Source organism: Salvia hispanica, chromosome 4 (genome assembly GCF_029641045.1).
Source record: "Salvia hispanica isolate PSC_SH4W2 chromosome 4, Shi_PSC_v1, whole genome shotgun sequence".
Classification (NCBI taxonomy): Eukaryota; Viridiplantae; Streptophyta; class Magnoliopsida; order Lamiales; family Lamiaceae; genus Salvia; species Salvia hispanica.
The window spans coordinates 15,648,382-15,667,432 of NC_142695.1; the positions used below are offsets into that span (position 1 = coordinate 15,648,382).

At 37.1% G+C, this 19,051-nt stretch overlaps 3 protein-coding genes across 4 annotated transcripts; 2 read left to right on the forward strand and 1 right to left on the reverse strand.

Annotated features, from left to right (window-relative positions):
* The first annotated feature begins 573 nt into the window (after positions 1-573).
* On the forward strand, positions 574-4,355 carry LOC125192857 (Thioredoxin superfamily protein). Of its 2 annotated transcripts, none has more exons than XM_048090523.2 (7): positions 574-703; positions 1,316-1,380; positions 1,951-2,070; positions 2,155-2,233; positions 2,406-2,492; positions 3,630-3,692; positions 4,162-4,355. In XM_048090523.2, exons 2-7 carry the CDS (start codon positions 1,325-1,327, stop codon positions 4,231-4,233), a joined length of 477 nt encoding a protein of 158 aa, XP_047946480.1. In that variant the 5' UTR covers positions 574-703; positions 1,316-1,324; the 3' UTR covers positions 4,234-4,355. The 2 variants fall into 2 exon arrangements, with proteins under 2 accessions (XP_047946480.1, XP_047946481.1); XM_048090524.2 differs by having other exon boundaries at positions 583-703; positions 1,324-1,380.
* A 381-nt stretch (positions 4,356-4,736) lies between these two features.
* On the reverse strand, positions 4,737-10,466 carry LOC125193024 (protein root UVB sensitive 6-like). Its single transcript, XM_048090725.2, has 13 exons — positions 9,912-10,466; positions 8,984-9,082; positions 8,748-8,861; positions 8,400-8,471; positions 8,192-8,302; positions 7,995-8,114; positions 7,382-7,483; positions 7,196-7,268; positions 6,778-6,861; positions 6,569-6,633; positions 6,293-6,394; positions 6,044-6,208; positions 4,737-5,273 (listed from the first exon to the last, which is right to left on the reverse strand). The coding sequence occupies exons 1-13, from the start codon at positions 10,260-10,262 to the stop codon at positions 5,208-5,210; spliced, it is 1,524 nt and encodes a 507-aa protein (XP_047946682.1). The 5' UTR covers positions 10,263-10,466; the 3' UTR covers positions 4,737-5,207.
* An 81-nt stretch (positions 10,467-10,547) lies between these two features.
* LOC125193025 (ATP-dependent Clp protease) lies at positions 10,548-17,135 on the forward strand. Its single transcript, XM_089070001.1, has 15 exons — positions 10,548-11,370; positions 11,458-11,519; positions 12,268-12,374; positions 12,551-12,630; positions 12,768-12,818; positions 14,307-14,381; positions 14,468-14,545; positions 14,745-14,801; positions 15,155-15,225; positions 15,305-15,401; positions 15,550-15,654; positions 16,200-16,262; positions 16,338-16,460; positions 16,624-16,782; positions 16,978-17,135. The coding sequence occupies exons 1-15, from the start codon at positions 10,696-10,698 to the stop codon at positions 17,047-17,049; spliced, it is 1,875 nt and encodes a 624-aa protein (XP_088926127.1). The 5' UTR covers positions 10,548-10,695; the 3' UTR covers positions 17,050-17,135.
* Positions 17,136-19,051: the final 1,916 nt, after the last annotated feature.

Sequence of the window (19,051 nt, forward strand, 5' to 3'; positions counted from 1 at the left end):
GAGCGCATCGAAGAAGGAGTTGGGGGGGCTGGATTTGGAATTCTCGGTTGTGGCGGAGGTCCTAGACGTGGCGTCCCTAGTGGTAAAGAGGGTGAAGACGAAGAGCCACGCGTGGTGGGAAGGCCCCGCCGGCGCTCCGTGGTGAAGAACGATGAACTTGGCGCCGGTCTTCATGTGGATGAAGGCAAGGTGTTTGATGAAATGCGCCGCAACCGGGAATCTCCCAATCTCCCAATTAGGGACGGATTTGTTCTGTCGCTAAATTTTTTTTGTGTTACTTAGTATCTCAATTTGGTCAAAATCGGGATTAAAAACGTTGACCGTTAAAATTTGACACAATAGTTAACTTTGGACCGATTGTGATCCGAGTTGAAATGTTTTGAATCTAAAAACTCAAAACATAATGTTTAGGACCAAAATCGTAAAATGAGCATATATTCAGGACTAGTTTTGGAATTCACTTTTTTTTTTTTTTTTTTTTTAAATTGAGAATTAATATTCAATAACTTTCTACTTTCAACAATTTTTAGTAAATAGTAACGATTTTACTATAAAAGTAATTAGATGTTGCTTTTATGTGTTCAAACTCCAAAATAAATCGCGCAGAAGGCAAAACTAAACCCCTAACCCCAACTGAGGCCGGGCGTCAGCGTCACCGCCACAAGTGTGGATTCTAGCTTGCCGCCGCCGTCGCTCTCTTTAGGTGTGTCTATTCATATCTACAGTTGCGTAATCTATCGCATATTCGCATTCCCCAAGTCCTGATATCTTAAATTGCGAGGAATAGTTTAGTTTGGCTGAGCTGAATTTCGAGAAAATTTTAAAAATTGAGACAATATGTGCTAGTTAGGGGTAATCCAAAGTTGCATAATCCATCGCATTCTCCAACTCTTGTTACCTATTTGGTTATTTGTCATTTTTTGCGATATTAATTTTTGTGAAATTATTCTCAGATATTCATATCCTAGACATTTTCAAAATAATGTAGTCCTTCCGTCCCATAAAAATATGTGCATTTGAAATGACACGAGAATTAATGCACAATTGGTAAAGCAACAAAGAGGAGGAAATGTCAGTTAAAGTAGTGTTAGGAGATAACGAGACCCATATTATTATTAGTGTTAAATGAGTTGTAATGGTGGGTAATAGTGGTATAAGTTGGAAATAAATTGATGTATATGTGGAATGATTTAGAGACAACTTCCCATATATGGAGATGCCCATATTTTTATGGGATGGACGGAAATGAAAAGTGCACATATTTTTATGTGACTGAGGGAGTACTGATTTGCTGATCATTTTTCTTTTTATAAAGTTCTGCAGAATGGAGGAATCCTCGGTGCTGAACAAGATGTTGCTTAATCTTCGCGCAACGTGCAAGTATGTTACAAGCACACTCATCTATGCATCTGTTTTTTCCATGTAAAATTGTTTCTATGCAGAACTCATGAACATAGTGTAAGGCAATGTAAATAGCTCTGATATTATAGTCTGTTTGATTTTTTATTTAATTGTAATTCGGCTATCAAATAGTCGATCATATTGCTTTTTTGGGGTGGTTCGCATTACCATGTTGCTCTTTATGCTTGGATGCACTTTATTGACCCGAGAGTTACATGCAGGGTTCTTGGAAATTTTCATAATTTTTCTTCTGAAATCACTCGTTACAAAAGTTAATAGCGTTAATACTACTTAATAGCGTCGTTTCTTTTTTTTGTTGGTACATCTCATCTTCCCTGTCATTATCAATGTGACATGTTACATAGAACTCTAGTTCTGTGTGCATGTATGAATATTTGTGATGTTTTCTTTTGGTTACTTTTGAAGTGTATGTGCAAGTTTTTGCATAGTACAGGAGATGTAACTGATGCATTAGATCCGTATTTTCTGCTTACTGCTTGGTTGGTCATCCAAGTTAATGTTTTTGTGCATTCTTGTATAACCTGAAAGGTACTATACTGGCTACCCAAGGGATCTAGGACCATCAAGAGTTGTTCATTTTACCTCGGAGCGTGAATTTGTACAGCTTCTTCACCAAGGTCACCCTGTGGTTGTTGCATTTACCATAAAGTAATTTGTAAACCTTCTTACTTTGTAGTATTGGTTTATGGAAGTGATGCACTAATTCATGATTAAAGTTTTTGACTGCTGCAGATGTAACCTCACCAAACGTCTAGATAGAGTACTGGAAGAAGCTGCAGCAGAGTTCCATCCTCATGTAAAATTTATGCGTGTAAGTAACCACCGGTCTTCATCATTTTAGAAGATAGTGGCCATTGTACACGGCTCAAGGTTGTATGTCAGTGAACTTCTGGTTATTCATGTAATATTCCATTACAAAATTAAGCTGATAGAGTATTTCTTTGATATTGATATAATGTATTAACTTAGTTACCTCTGCTTAGGTTGAGTGCCCAAAGTATCCTGGATTTTGCATAACACGCCAAAAGACAGAATATCCCTTCATAGAAATATTTCACAGTCCAGAACAGGTGGGTGCCGTTATTCATCTTTCATACTGTATTAATATGTGAATGCTCTTTAAGAGAACACCGTTGCTGAAGTTTTACTAGGAGTCTAGTGGAACCTTTTCTCATGTAATTTATGTATTGCTTAATGAGCAATTGGCTTATGTATTTGTCCATCCCTGCTTAGTATTAGCTTCTTTTCATGCTGATCTTATTTTTAGATAAGGAACTCCTGGACCATAATCAGTATCAAGTTTCCAAATTCCAATCTTGAAAGAACAATGCTCCGTTGGGTGGAACTTTAACTAGAAATCAGCTTAGAAATCTAGATATCTACAAGATTCAGTTTAAAATATTCTTTTGACTTGTATGTGAGCTGTTTTCCATCGCCTCATGGTATCTTCCCCACCATTGGAATGTCATCTCCCAATAAAGGAACTTTTTTCTCACTGACCTCCTGTAAAGCAATCTTGTTCTTACTTTGATGCATTTGTAAGTTCAGATATAGTAAGGTGAGATAAATAAAGAAAAAACCTATAGTTGGTCCTGTGATGAGATGCAATTGTTTGCTGCCAAGTCTGCCATAGAAAAGCGTGTTCGAATTAGGAATCAACACGTAATTACTTGAAACACATAGGTGTCACTTACGAACGGAAATTGTCATTTGTTATATGCTATAGGAACAAACATCCACAGTTCTTGTTTTCCGTATAAACTAGACAATTTTTATTTATTTATGTGCTGATCCACCCTTTTCCCTTTTAGTTGAATATTTTTGTCTACTCCTATATTAACTTAGTTTAAACAATGTTAGGTTTGGTTTTCTGGAAATTGGCAGAATTAGGTTCAACTTACTTTAGAAACAGTGTGCTTATCATTGTCTAACTAGGTTTCTTTGGTAAAATGTGTTCTTATTACATACTTAGTGCCACATAAGGAGATGGTTTTACTTTTCTTCTTATCTCTGTATTTTATGGCATCATATTGCTATCTTGTTCATTATGGGATTCATCAAATGCTGAAAGTTTTACCTAAAACCTCCATTTATATGCAACTTAAAATGCTTTGGCAAAGTTAAGAACAGGTTTCTCATCTGTAATGCTGTCATGAAGCTTCGGTTTTTGTCTTTGAATGTAATGAGCCACTGGTAATATCTTGCAGGCAGCTGATCAAGTGAAGGCTGTTGATCCAAATATCACAAAGTACGCTGTCAAAGTTTTACCCGTAAGTATTTCTAGTTGTTTTTGGTCATACCTAAGGTTTATGCTTGCCTCAATATGACAGTAATTGAATTTGTGATATTCTAACACTCTGAGTTTACATTGTCCCTGTAATCTGTATCCTTTTCTTTTCAGAATCTGTTAGAACAATGTTTGTTATCTTAGCATTAGTAGTGCATCCAAGTTATCGCTAGACAGGAAATGTTAATATCTGCTGAAATCCTAAACTATTAGCGTTTTCATGAAAACGTCCCAAACTATCAATAATTAATAGTAAAAGGATTAAAGTATTCGAAAAGCAACAAAAATGTCCTGCTGGTCAAGTCAGAGGTTAGCAATATTAATAGTCTATGACATTTTTTTATGAAAACCTAATAATTTAGGATTCAAATGCATACTTAACCCTGAAGAAAATGTGTTTAACGTTTCTGATAACCTTCTGAAGTCTTTACTGTGTTTTTATTTTGTTACAGTTCGACAATGATGTCAGTGCCTATGGATTCAGAGAGTATTTCAAGCGCAACGGGATAAAGTCTTCCGACTGAAGTTTGTGGATGTAGATTGTAGATCTCGATCTTTCTTGAGAATGCAGAATATATCTTGTTGGTTCAACTATCTGTCCAAAATAATACTCCTATTTCCATAGTTTCGTATATCTATTTGTTGATCTCTCTTGGCAATAAGTAGAGCATCTCGTGAAAAAATTATCCAACCATCATGAATATATGATGCCTATTTAAGATAGTATGTGATGAAATCGATCCAACATAAGACATCTTTTTCGGAGAACGAAGATATCATTATACAAAATCATTTATGCAAATTTACCGACCTAATTTTATGTCAAGTTACTAGTCTAATAAAACATATATGCAAGAAAAAATATAAATGCATAACATACTTAAAAGGGTTAATTGCCAAACTTAACACGATCTTTCGCTACAATTCACACGCCACATACACCCATGGTGACTCATACCCAAAATTTATTGATTGAAAGAAAATTGTCTAATCAATCATGCATTATTATAATTGATGAAGAGCAATCTCACCATACAAACTAGATTGAGCCAATTATAATAATATAGTATTAATTACATAGTGTATTACAAACAGATTATGATGCTAACGAGATTACGCCCAACTAAGGTAACTGACAAATCCACAAAACCAAATATACATATGGAGCACAGTACAAGTCATGTGATAAAGCAAAATATATTGGCAAACACAAAATCTGCACCTATATAATTAACCCAACCCAACCTCTCCCCCAGCTTCAGCATATCATAATAGGCTTCATGGCTCTAAACAAACGCCATTAGTTGTTTTTTTCAAGAATATTGCAGAAAACGGGATGCGTTTACATGGAACTAGTATCCCTGATTCAGCAACAGCACTACCTTGCTCATATCCCAAAGTTCCGACAACATTCAACCCGATTATAAGCAAGAAAGTGACTGGATCCCTTTGCATCCTTCTCTGAGCTTTTACAGTCTCTAAAGGTTCCACATGAAGCCTAACTTGACAGTTCACATAGCCGTGCTCTGCCAGGATTTAGTAGTGATTCAGACATGACCCAACCCTGAGAGAACAGGAAAATATCAGCAGCCATTTTGTAACAAGAGGGGTAATTAATGCTTTGAAATAAATTAAAACGCCTCCTAACAATCATCTCCAAGGATCTCAATATTCAATTCACAAGATTAAGGGACCACTTCTTATAGTTAATATGGCACATCTCTAAGCACGTTAAGGCAAGAGCGTAAAAAGGCCATCAAAACCGTGGAATTTCTGTACCCATTTAAATAAATTTCACAAGTAATCAAGAATTGATGAATATTTGCATTCAGCCGACACTTATCTATGTATTTATTCCGCCACCCTATAGGCCCTCTGACCCGAAATAATTGTCAGCATGCAATGGTCAATAATTGAAAAATTATTTGCAACCAGCTAACAATTTATTTATCAAGCATCAACTATTTGTTTAAGGACAGTAACTTCAACAACATCCACCACAAATCTCACCTGTTTTCTACATCCAACAATAACATGAATAATCATTATGCTAGCTGCAACATCAGCTTTCCAAATGGTAAGGATTATATTAAGTTCAATTTTCTTGATCTTTTGTATACATGTCGTAGATTAGAAACTTGAAATACCAGTACCAAATAGCTATAGAGCCGCTTACTTGAGATCCAACTTATAATCTCTAATCTGTTTACCCAAGTATATTTCATGGAATAATATCATCATGCATGAGTTTAGAAAGAAATACAGATTTACTAACTTCTTGAAGCATTTCAGTATATTCATTTTGGACCTGCTCTAGAATAGGTGGTGTGTTACCTGTTCTTTAACTTTTGTCTTAAAAGGCTCATATAGAGATGACACCAACTTGTATGATTCCGCAATCTGAGATTGTAGATCACCCAGTGAAAGATCATTGTCTTGTTTTTTCGAGGATTGCTGGCACTGATTGGATGATTGAACTATGTGAAGCAGCACATGAGCCTGTAGTAGAATGGGAATTTAGCCAAGAGTTCTAACATTTACTTTTATTACAAGATCAAGTGATCAACAGATCCAAAATCTTACATGAAAAGCCGCTTTCAGAATATCATCAGACTTTGCTTGATTCTTGAACAAGGCATAGATATTGCCCTTTGAAGGATTATAAGTCACTATGTATTGCTCTTTCTGTGATCCAAGTAAATTTGATTGGCAACTTGTAAGTATAAGTTATAAATTATAGCCAATCCAGATCATGAACACAAATCAGCAGGCACACAGATACAATCTGACTATAAAAAGGCATCCCCAACGAAATTGGAACTTGACATGTTAATCAATTTCACATGACATGCACTATACCTCAAAAATGGGCTCCAAAGCGATATATGAAATAGGGTCTTGGAATGCATCTTTGAACCTTGGTCCTGCAAATATAGAAGAATATGTTCTCCATCTAAATCTTTGGACCTAGGATGTGAATGCTTGGGGGATGCAAGAAGTGTACATGTGTTTGGATCTGTGTCTGTGAGTGGATTGTGAAAAGAGAAAGAGAGTGAGAGAAGCGCTACCAAGAACAATAGGTCTATGCTGTTTCCATGGGGGAATGAAAATATTCTCCATCAAATTTCCCTCTTGCAAACTTGGAACACACCCTGATATTAAAGCATAAAACAAATATGAAAAAGAATCACATGTTTTACCATATTCACAGATATCTTTGGTAATGTAGAAATCTAATTATCAAGCAAAATATATGAGATTGGGTCTGTCTGACTTAAACAATCTTGTTTTGTCTAACATGAAGCAATAAAAAGGCAATTGCAGGCATTGTGATTGCTGGAAATACCAGAGAATCGAAGGGCCAAATACCATTTTAAGCCAATTTTATTAACCCCATCTCTCCCAAATTCCAAAATTAGATCTTGTTGAATGAGAAAGTTGTGTAATGAGCAAAGAAGAATAGGAGAGACAAGGTAATCATCTTACCCATTTTTAGAAAGGATTCTGCTGCCACAGTGAATCGTGCACGATTTAGTGTATGCAAAACAACAGATTTCACCTGGAAAAATACAACAGCTTCTATCAATACTCCTTGATAGAGAACATAGAGTAATTAAGGAATGGAAGAGTATTTGACTAGAGAGGTAGATTGATATATTCACATCACAGAACCTCTTTATAAGAGCTAAGGATATATCCACATGAGAGCAGACCAAATGTGGTGAACAAGGATGGGTTTCTTTTAGTAATCATTATGCTGAGTCCAGTTCCAAGCTGCATAAAGAAAATACTCAAAATTAGTTAGAAGTACAAGTCGGAAAAGAACTGCTTAAGCAAGCATCATAAAGAAACAGAAAGAGTGATATTGCAAATTCTACACCCTACAAGCGTGATATGGACAATGCATTGAGACAGGATCACATTGCCTAGTTCCATATCAGGACAGAGCAAATAATAGCCCTTCATTCATTTCAATTGATATATCACTGAAACAGAACCAGATCTGAACAAATGTACTACTTAAATTACTACTACATCAGTTTTGAGCTGGCCTGGAATGATGCATAGATAGTCAGAATGGAATTCCCACAACCATAGAGTGCTATATTATGCAAAACACAAGACATCAGCATGACGTATTTTTCTGAAAATGCAGTTTACATATAATATGCTAACTTGTAACAAGATCATGCAAGAAATGCATCTTTCAGTAGGCTTGGTGATGCGAGATTAAGTTGCATAAGATAAAGATTTCACTCAATGTTAACATGAACAACAAGCATACCAGATCTGCTATATTTCCAACACATTCTCCCTTTGCAGTGACATCTCCTATATTTTCTCCTTTGGCAAAGGCTTTGTATATTGGTGTTCGAGTCGAAGTTGATGTCACCGCAGCAACATTCTATAAGAAAATAAGGAACATGTACGAAATTCATTTTTCCAATTGCTGCTATATATTAATGTATTAACTAGACAAACCTTAACAACATTGGCAGCACATGCTAATGGAAGAAATAGATGGGGAACAGCTGCAGTTGCCAACTCTACTCCAGCTCCCAACTCCATAAGGAGATCACCAGCAAACCTCAGCTGTATGAAGTTCAAGACAAGAGATAATGAAGAGTTAACTAGCAGAACTTTAACATCATATTCTACTCTTTCACCACCAATTTCTAACAATTGTTACCTGCTTTAAGTCATAATCAAACTTCTTCCCTTGTCGAGCAAAGAGCATCTTCCCGACCCGCCCAGCACCATCCTAGGTAAATCACAGTTTATGATGTTAGCTTCTAAAAGCTGGCATCACTATAAGAGAAATCTTGAAGGTTCAGACATTAGTAGGTACTGTCAATGCTGTTTAAGGGAAAAGCTTTTAAAAAGTAAAAAACTAAACATAAGTATGTTCTGGCAATGCCATAAGAGAAGAGCTTTTAACAATTCAACTAATAGCTTTGAGTTTTTGCATAATGTTAATGTTTTATGCAAGATAAATTGTTCTGACATATAAATAGCTCATCCGACTTAGCATGCGTACCTTGAGAATCCAATTGATAGCTACAGCACCTGGTGCTGATCTATTTCGGGAGACTCCAAGTGAACTTAGGAGGGTTTGTGTGGTGAATACACCCATGGCACCACCAAAGAAGTGCTACAACCAAAACAACATCACTATCACCATACTGGGGTGGCTGTATATGGTAAACAGTTCAATGATGAAGGAAACTGCAATGTTGCTACCAATTCCATTATCTATCAGATCAGTAAAAGTACCTTTAACGCTCTCCAAGTCATGTACGGCACATAGGAAGGTGTGACACTGTCTGGAAAACCTTCAGGAACAACGTAAGATCTTATGAATGTTATCAACTCCTGCAAGGCGAACAACACAACTTAAGTAAAGAGACAACTTAACTCGTGATCAAAGGTTTTACTTTGTCTTCTATGGTTTCACCGATGCAGTCTCGGTTCCCCACTATGTTTTCTTCTTAATTGCCACTTGACAAATATTTACAGATGACCTTCAACGTGTTCACACGCCTAATACTGCAGTTATATATACTCCCATGTTTGGTTTTTGCTATTCACAGTTAAGACTGAAGCCCGACCCTCTATTTTACATTACGACTGAAAAAAATAATTTACTGACAGCAACTACATAGCGATCCCCAAATTATTGGATTTAAATAGTTATATTTATATAGTAACTTACTCGCTCAGTCCCAAAATAATAGTCACATTTTGCCATTATAGACCATCCCACAAAATTAGTTCACTTTCTATTTATGGAAACCTTTTCACCACACATTATTACACTACTTTTAACCATTAATAAGGTTAGTCACTAGCTACTAACACTACTTCAATTACTTTTTCCTTTATCTCTCATTCTTTACCAATTTCACATTAAAACTCATGATATCCCCAAAGTCCCTATTTTTAGGAGACAGAGGGAGTATATCACACTGAATAAGCCATTAACCTGCGTCTTATTTACTACTGGAAAAATGTTTTTTTACACCAGCGTAAACAACAAATACATTCACTAATATCTCAATGCTAACTCCAGAAAAATAAACTTAAGTTACGATAAACTCATCAAATAAAGTGAAAGCGGGAATATGACTCTTTCTGATGCATTCTTTTTATCCAACAATGAAAACAATGCAGCCAATCCGGACTTCAAATAGATAGTACTTACATCGGCAGGTGACAACGGAGTCTGCAAGCAGACAGCGCGAATGGAATTGTTCTTCAGTGGTTTTAAAGCAACACTCCTTGCACCGACGTTGTCATCGGCGAAGTACTGCCATCGCCTGCCATCAATCTCCTCGCAGCAGATCAACCTGAAGCTCGAATTCAAAAACTGATCGTCGGCTAGCCCGCCGAAGCTGGAATCCTTGACCTGAGGCGCCGTAGCCACCGGTGAGGGAGACGGCGGAGTCGCCGAGGCAAGGTTGGCGCTGATGCGAAGCGTCTCGCGCACTAGGAGGCGCGTCTCGGAGGAGGTCAGGGTTTGCGAGGTGGAATTTGAGGGGTTCTTCAGCTTCATTGCGCCCAAACAAAGTAGAGCTTCGAGATCAAATTTTACAGAGCACAAGTGTATTGTAAAGAGAGAGAGGGAATGGGGCTAAATAGAGAAGTTCGGAAATTATGTTTAGGTGCGGAGAGTAAGAGAGATTTTCTTGTTGTGATTTTGTAGTTTATGCTCAGCTCTGCTCTATTCTTCTCTCTTGAGGAAGAGAGAGAGAGATATAGAGAGAGCCACAGCCCACAGCTAGTGTAGGGAAGGGCAACTTGCAATTTTGAGGGTGACGATGGAGGCACGGGAAAAAGGGTAAAACCAATACGTGGCATTCCAATCCGGTCCGGTCTGGTCCGACCCGGTCTACCGGCCGAGCGAATTGCGATCATTCACTCACTAACACTGAATTTAGTCTGTTTACGAAAATGAAAGCTGCAAAGTGACGGCGGCGGCGCCAATTATGTCAGCAATTTTCCGATGCTCTGCGTCCAAGCTCCGACGCCTAACCAGCACCGCAACAATCACCCTCTTTCACCATCGTTCCGCCGCCAAGCCACTCCTCCCCCGCTCCAACCAAACTCCACTCCTCAGGCTCGCCAAATTAGGGTTCCAGGAGCGCCAGAAATGGGACGGAAGCTCCGATAACTACGACCAAATCAAAGCGGAGGTCAATTGCCCTCGATGCTCCAAGCCAATGACTGTGCTCTTTTCCAACCGCCCGCTCTCCATCACCGCCGGCGAGAACGGCATTTACCAGGCTGTTAACATGTGCTGCCATTGTCGCACGGCCTACTATTTCCGGCCCTTCAAGCTGGAGCCGCTGCAGGGCAGTTTCATCGAGATTGGGAGGGTTAAGGATGGTAGAGAGAATAATCGGGATACGGTAGGGAAAAGCGGGAAGAACGGTGTGAAGATTTGGGAGAAGTTGAGGTCTTATAGCAGCATCGAGAACAATAATGACGCTGGAAGCTGTGGTGTTCATCAAGATGGTGATCGTGGCCGGGAGGAGGATTCTGCAGCGACTGCAGGTTTGGTGGAGGAGGTGACAGAAGTGGGGCAAGAAGTATTGCCAACGCCCAAGGAGATATGTAAGGTGCTCAATGAATTTGTTGTCGGGCAGGAGATGGCAAAAAAGGTCTGTTTATCCTGTGCGTTTTCATTAGAAATGTTGCGGTCACGGATTCATCCCTTGGCATCTAAGTAAATCTATCTTATATGACAGGTGCTTTCTGTTGCTGTTTATAATCACTACAAAAGAATAAACCATTCCTTGGTGAAGAAAGAGTGAGCAATATATCTCTGTTTAATCCACCTCTGTTATGTAATCTAAGAAAAGCGTAAAATGCTGGTAACTCAATGGATATGTACAATGTCTCATTTCATTTTGATGTTACATTGAGAAGAAGCTACAAGTATCATGTTAACAAACACCTATGTTAGTAGTTATTATGAGGTTGTATTCTGATGAGTGAAATCTTTATTTTGAAGCAACTTATGTTAATAACTAGGATGATTTGGCTTCCTATTACTTCGAAAATATTGATGCGCTAGTTACTGGTTAGCCGTGAACACTAATTTAAGATTTCTAGAGTAGGGTAGCATTTTATTTAAATCATTAACCTTGTTACAGTTGATGGTCTGTATCACATGTTAACCTTGCTTCCCTAATCTAATCACCAATTTTCTTAATTTATTTAATACTTTTGGATGTATTTCATATACTACTTCTTTGATAGATCACAATTCTTTCAGTTATAAGATTAAAAGAAATGCATAATATTTTGTGTTTCATTCAAATTCTATGCTCTGGTCTTTGGATTGCGACTAGCAAAATAATGATTTGCAGTCTAACATTGTTATCATATCAGTCTTCAGAACTGTTTACATAAGTCAATGCTTTCTAGAATATCTTGAGTAAAGTATATGCACTCATTTGATATTTGATCAGATACAGTCCAACTATTGCTTATTCTACAAATATGTAGGATGAATCTTTTGCATGTTGTTCACCATTTTGTTGTTTTATTATCAGGGCAGGCTCTGAATCATCTCCTACTAAGTCTGAACAAGATTGCTGCAATGATGATGCTGTTGAGCTGGAGAAGAGCAATGTCTTATTGATTGGCCCAACGGGCTCAGGCACGATATGTAGAGTTTTGATTTTATGAGCAAAAGTATTCAGTGGCTTTATTTATTTGTTTTTTGTTTAGCAGCAGAATTTTAGATCTTTCCATTGTGGTTGGTAGAGATATTTATTTATGCCTGATGGTGGTGCATCATTCTGATTTATCCTTCTTTCCCTGACTGAAGAACAGGAAAGACATTGCTTGCAAAAACACTTGCTCGGGTTGTGAAAGTACCTTTTGTCATAGCTGATGCAACTTCATTAACACAGGCAGGTTTGAAGTTTGGTACAGTGTCAATGCTTGATTCTTCTTGACTGCTTGCTAGTATGTATTTGGTACACTCCCTATTGGCAACTATGCCCATGAATAATTCATCCTCTCACTATGTGTTTGCATGCATTTCCAGGCTGGTTATGTTGGGGAAGATGTGGAATCCATGCTGTACAAACTACTCATGGTAATATATTTGATTCGTTATTAGAGATTATGCATCAAGATTTTCAAGTATCTTTTATTTGTTACTTTGTTTTTTCTGAATTGTTTTTACCCAAAAGTGAAAAAGAAAGGTTCCTATATAATAAAACATAATAATTGTGCTAATCTGAAATACTAAACTTTTGTTTTAAAAAGAGTATTGTGCTGTGTTTATTTGCACAAGTTCACATTTGACATTACGACTATTGTGTTATGGCATGTGTGCATCTTTGAGTATTGCTTTCGTTTCTTGTGACTATTTATGGAAGTTGTAACTTGTGTAAGTACCACTTGTCTGGCCTGATGGGTGGTGGTTTCACACAGCCCCTTCTCAAAGAAACCGTACGTGACACTCTTGAGTCATACAGCTCCGTCCTGGAATCAGGACGTTCCCTTTTCTTTAACCAACGGTCCCATTTCCGTACCAACCTATATAAGGGAGAAACGTTCTTCAAGATACATTCTTTTTCTAATCTCATAAGAGAAGAGAAATTCATAATCAATCAAACGTGAAAAGAATCAACAAGATGAAGAAATGTTAGTGGGGGCTAAGTTAATAGGTGCAGAAGCTGCAATTCGAGGCGTTAGAAATGCCATCTGTCCCAAAAACAAAAGACCTTAGCGCCCCGGGACGGGAGTGGAGGGTGGCCCAATGCGCAGTCAAAAACAGCACCGGCCTCAGGACTGCAAAGGGAGGGGAGGGGACTCGGTGAATATGAACAAAAAGGAGTAAAAAGAAAGGGATTAATGTCTGCTTTTGATTAATGTGATATTGTAGTCATTTGCTTTGGGAAGCTAAGAAAGCAAGGGAGCTAAGTTTCAGTAAGTTGATAAAGTTGTGTATATATAGTTTCCTGATTTCCTTTACTTCCCATATCTCTTCCTTTCCCTTAGCAAAATGCCCTCGCAGTTCTGGAAGAAAGTTTATACTCCCTCCGTCCAACAATAGGAGTCCCATTTCTTATCGGTGCGGGTTTTAAGAAATGTTAAGAAAAGTGAGTGGAAGAAAGTTAGTGGAATAGGGGTCCCACTTGTATATATTAGTTTTAAATGATATGTGAGTGGAATGTGTTGGTGGAATGTGGGGCCTCTTTACCATTTATGGTAATTATGAACCGGGACTCCTATTCGTGGACGGACCAAAATGGAAAAACGGGACTCCTATTCGCGGACGGAGGGAGTATCTTCTTATGAATTCCTTTTCTGTCTGTTAGCATCAACTGTGAGACAGTTTATTATACTTAAGAAAATAAGTAGATTATAGGCGAGCAAAAGTGAAAGAAGGCAAAACTACAATAGAGCATCTACTTATTCTTGTTGGCGTGTATAAAGACTAGTGTACGCTTCAGCATACATGAGTTAGCACTTGGTTGTAGAAGTTAAAAATAGCATAGGGATATTTGATAGCATCTATGCTTCCCTGCTTAAAGGTTCTGGTGAAACATTTTGTGTTCTTATTATTACCTTGCAGGCTGCTGACTTTGATATTGAAGCAGCTCAGAGAGGAATTGTATACATTGATGAAGTTGATAAAATAACAAAGAAGGTATGGGAAATCTCAACAATAATATTATCGGGGTAACTAATTTTCATTATTTATTGATGTACTTTTTCACTGGAAGTTTTGTGTAGGCAGAGAGCTTAAATACTGGTAGAGATGTATCTGGAGAGGGTGTTCAGCAAGCTCTACTAAAAATGCTTGAAGGAACTGTTAGTAACTCTTCTTTTGTGTGAATATAGTTGTTACATTTAATCCTTCGTTATGGAAATTTTTCTGTATCTGGATTAGGTTTGCACAACTTAAACTATTTCTAAACTTCTTTTTATTGTCTTTATAAATATTAAGTTCTGAGAGTAGAATGGCTACCTTTTTTTAAATGCTGAAAGTGACGATATCTTTTTTGTCTAGGTTGTCAGTGTTCCTGATAATAGATCCCCAAGGCATTCACACCGTGATAGCATTCAGGTATCCAGGAGCTGAGTTTGCCTCATTTGAAATATCTATGCCTTTTATATTTTACAAGCAGGTCGGGGCTGATATCACTTACTAATAATCACCCATTATTGATCATAATATTTAGTTAACTCTGTCCGGTACTATTAACTTGCCTTTACAAGTTTGTCATTACTTCTTAATTTTGAGGTCTCTTGGGCTCCAAATTTGGTATGATACATTTTGTTCTGTTATAACGTATAATAAAATGTAAAGTTTGATTGGAAACACAAACAAAGTTAATCTAATGTTATGGTTTCCTCATTAAGTGTTACATGAGTATAACTGATTATGAATAGTTTTACATGGTTTCTTGAATCTGGCAGATAGATACAAAAGATATCCTCTTTATATGTGGTGGGGCTTTTGTTGACCTGGAGAAGACCATTTCAGAGAGGTAATCTTATTGGTCAAAGCTTTTGATTGTTGATTTATTTCATATGCCAACTACATCAGCACTTGTTATTTCTCCCCAGACGACATGATTCCTCAATTGGTTTTGGAGCCCCCGTTCGTGCTAATATGAGGCTTGGTGGACTAAATATTACTGTAGCCTCATCGCTGTTGGAATATGTGAGAACTGATCCGGGTCTTGATGTCAACATTCTCTTTTCACTTTTTTTTCTTCCGAATATTCAGTTCTTGAATTGGAATACATTTTATTCATGCCAATAGTATCTGGACTATGGAGAGTTGTCTTACAATGCTTTTGGCATTGCAGGTAGAGAGTAGTGATCTTACTGCATATGGTCTTATACCTGAATTTGTTGGGCGATTTCCTGTTATAGTGAGTTTGTCAGCTCTCGATGAAGACCAACTTGTACAGGTTTGCTTATTCTGTTACCTTAAGTTGTAATCTGTTCTTATGCCTCTTTGTGTAGCCTGGCATCTGTATGCTCTCCAAGCTTTATGCAGTATTATCTTGAATGTATAAAGAGAGTAAATGTACTCTTTTGATACGAGTAGAGTTGGAAATAGTCAAAAAAAAAAAGGCAGGAGTCATACCTGCGATAGTCACTTTAAGGATTAAGAATACTATCAGAAACCAAATATTGTATAATTTTGAAACCTCAGAAAACAGCTAAGAGTTTTGGTATCATTCTGGAAACAGTAATCTATATATGCAGTACCACTACAGTTTAATGAAATCAGTAACTGGTACCTTTGAACCTGGATATTACTAACGAGAGAGAGGGCTAGAGAAAAAGAGTCAATTGGATACCTCTTGGACTCACCTCTTTGTGAACTGTGAAGGCTCATAATCACACTCCTCTGTTGTCTATCTGATTCTTTCACAAAAGTTCATATCATCAAAATATCTTATCTAGTTTGACAGTTTATTGTATCCTAATAGTGGAGTTGCTTATTTAGGTTCTTTCGGAGCCAAAAAATGCTCTGTGTAAACAGTACAAGAGGATGTTCAGCATGAATAATGTAAGTTACAGTCAACTATACATTCATGCCTGATAAAAATGGATCTCTAATTTTGACCAAGCACTTGAATCATAGGTCCAGTTGCAGTTCACAGACGATGCAATGAGATTAATTGCAAAGAAAGCAATAGCCCGGAATACTGGCGCACGTGGTTTGAGAGCCATACTAGAAAACATTCTGACTGAGGCAATGTTTCAGGTATGCAAAAGCCAATGGTGCTCATTTCTTCTATTTGCAATACTTACATGTAGCCGTGCAACCACGAACTGCAAGATGCTTGTTTTTGCTTAATATCTAAAGAGCACAAAGAGCAAGTTCTGAATGTAACATACTACCTAACTTGAAATATAATGTATTACAGGTCCCAGATGCCAAATCGGGAAAAGACAAGGTAGATACAGTTTTGGTTGATGAGGAAGCTGTGGGTGCACCACATGCACCTGGATGCGGAGCAAAATTGCTTTTTTCAAACCACGGGATGGAAGAAACCCCTGAGCACGCAGAATCAAGAGATACAAGTGTATGTTCTTTGATTTCTTTCATGTGCTATAGATTTGACTGTGGACTCAATTGGGATGGCATATGCATCCATCTTTAGTTCGTCTTTCTCCATCGGCTCATAAATATACTTCTTTGTCGCCTCGTTGGACTTCTGGAATCCCCAGAGTTAACATGCTTGGCTGTGAATAATTGACCCTGTGGTGTTTTTTGTCAGGACGATGGCACTGCTGAGAAGGGAAGCTTGCGTGAACATTTGGAGGATTCATTGCCTGCCATGAGTTTGTAATTTGACAGAATGAAAAGGCTCATCGATCTTGTATATATATGCACAAGTCCTGAATAATCAATAATTCTTGCCATTCTCTTGCCCAATTAGTACCATTCCAATATATTGTACGAATGAAAAATATCAATGCTCAAAAATCAAAATCACACCAAAAAATGCCTTCGCTTGAGAACAACAATTGAGATTCTTGAAAAAGGAAAGTTAATGTTAATCTCAGCAACGTAAACCGAATCAGAAATCGATAATGCATTTTAATAGCAATAGTTGTGGTATGAGAAAGTTTTCCTGGTCTAGATGAGTTGGTATGTACAAGTGAAATTCTAAAAAGGTCATATTTCGACTGAGGGCATGTTCGCCTTTTCATAAATGGCAAGAAATGACCCAAAATCTGGAAAAAACATAGTGCTTGCGGCTTGCCTTTTCGTTGTTCAATTATACATGGCCTGAGGAATGAGTGCAGGCATGCACTATTACTTGATATGAGTGTGATTCATTTCTTGCAAAAATCGTTGGTTTTTTCATTTCTTTATGGGGAATGGACCAAGAAATAAAAGCAAAATTTCTATTATACCCCTTATTTTTCAGAAATACTATCTCCGTCAATGAAATAATGTTCAAATTTACTTTTTTCATCTTTGGTAAATAGACATCACTAACTTATTACACTTACATTCTATTATAAAACTAATATACAAATTGAGATTCACATATCACTAACTTTTTCAACCAATTTTTTTCACATCTCTTAAAATCCGCACTGAATCAAAATGAGACTTTAAATCGTGGACGAATGGAGTAGTGTTAAAATTTGGGAAAAAAGTGTGTGGCATTTTTTACCATGTAAGATCAAATCATCACACGCGTGGGTACACAGTCCGATTTGCTGAGGTGGAAGAAAATCATTTCCGACATGCCTTATTTTTATTTTTTCATCTAACTTAAAATATTCTAATTATATTTTAGTAATACTTATTCAAAAAAAATTCATGACATTCACAAGATACTTACGGCCTTACGGGCAATCTTGAGTAGTACTCCCTCTGTTTCTTCATATTTGAGGCGAAACTTTTCGATACGGAGTTTTAGAAAGGAATGTTGGGTGTATTAAATAAATAGATAAAAAAGTAAGAGAGGAAAAAGGTAGAGAAAATAAAGTATAAAGTGAATACAGTAGAGATAATAAAGTAAGGGAGAAAAGTAAGAAAGAGAAAAAAATTACCATATATGGAAATGACTCAACTATGAAGAAACTTCCCGGAATGAAAAAATGACTCAACTATGAAGAAACGGATGGAGTAATACTTTTTCTTTTACAAGCCAACTTTTATATAGTAATTGTTGGAAATTAAAATGCGGAAAATAAAAGACTATTGCTGAAAGTAAAAGACGGGAGAACTTTAAAGACTACATTGTGATTGAGTTGAATTAATTCTCTCTATGGCTACACCATCTTTTATAGGCTCTAATTCTAGCTATACATGGAAAATATATTCTAATTATACTAATATCCTTTTTATTTGATTTTCCATAATCTTTATTTGATTTCCTTCTTTATTCTTGTCATAACTTCATCCCTTGCCTTCTTGTTCTCCAATTAATTGATTTCCTTATTCCAACACTCCCCCTCAAGTTGAGTATCGAGTTTTTTCGACATTTAACTTGAATGATCTCTAGTTTGATAAATAATTTATACTCGTATTTAAGAGTTCTTCAATTTCCATTGACAGTTTATGCTCGTATCATAGAGCTCCTTCAATTCATCATGGATAATTTATACTCGTATCAAGGTGTTATTTTTTCTTCATTGAAAGTTTAGGCTCTTATTAAGGAGCTCTTCATTCATCATTGAAAGTTTAGACTCATTTGAAGGAGTTCTTCAATTTTCTGTTGACGGTTTTAACTCGTGTCAAGGAGCCAGTCTAGACAGTTTTAACTCGTGTCCGGGAGCTTGTTTAAACAGTTTTTACTCATATTTAGGAGCTACTTAGATAGTTCAAGCTCG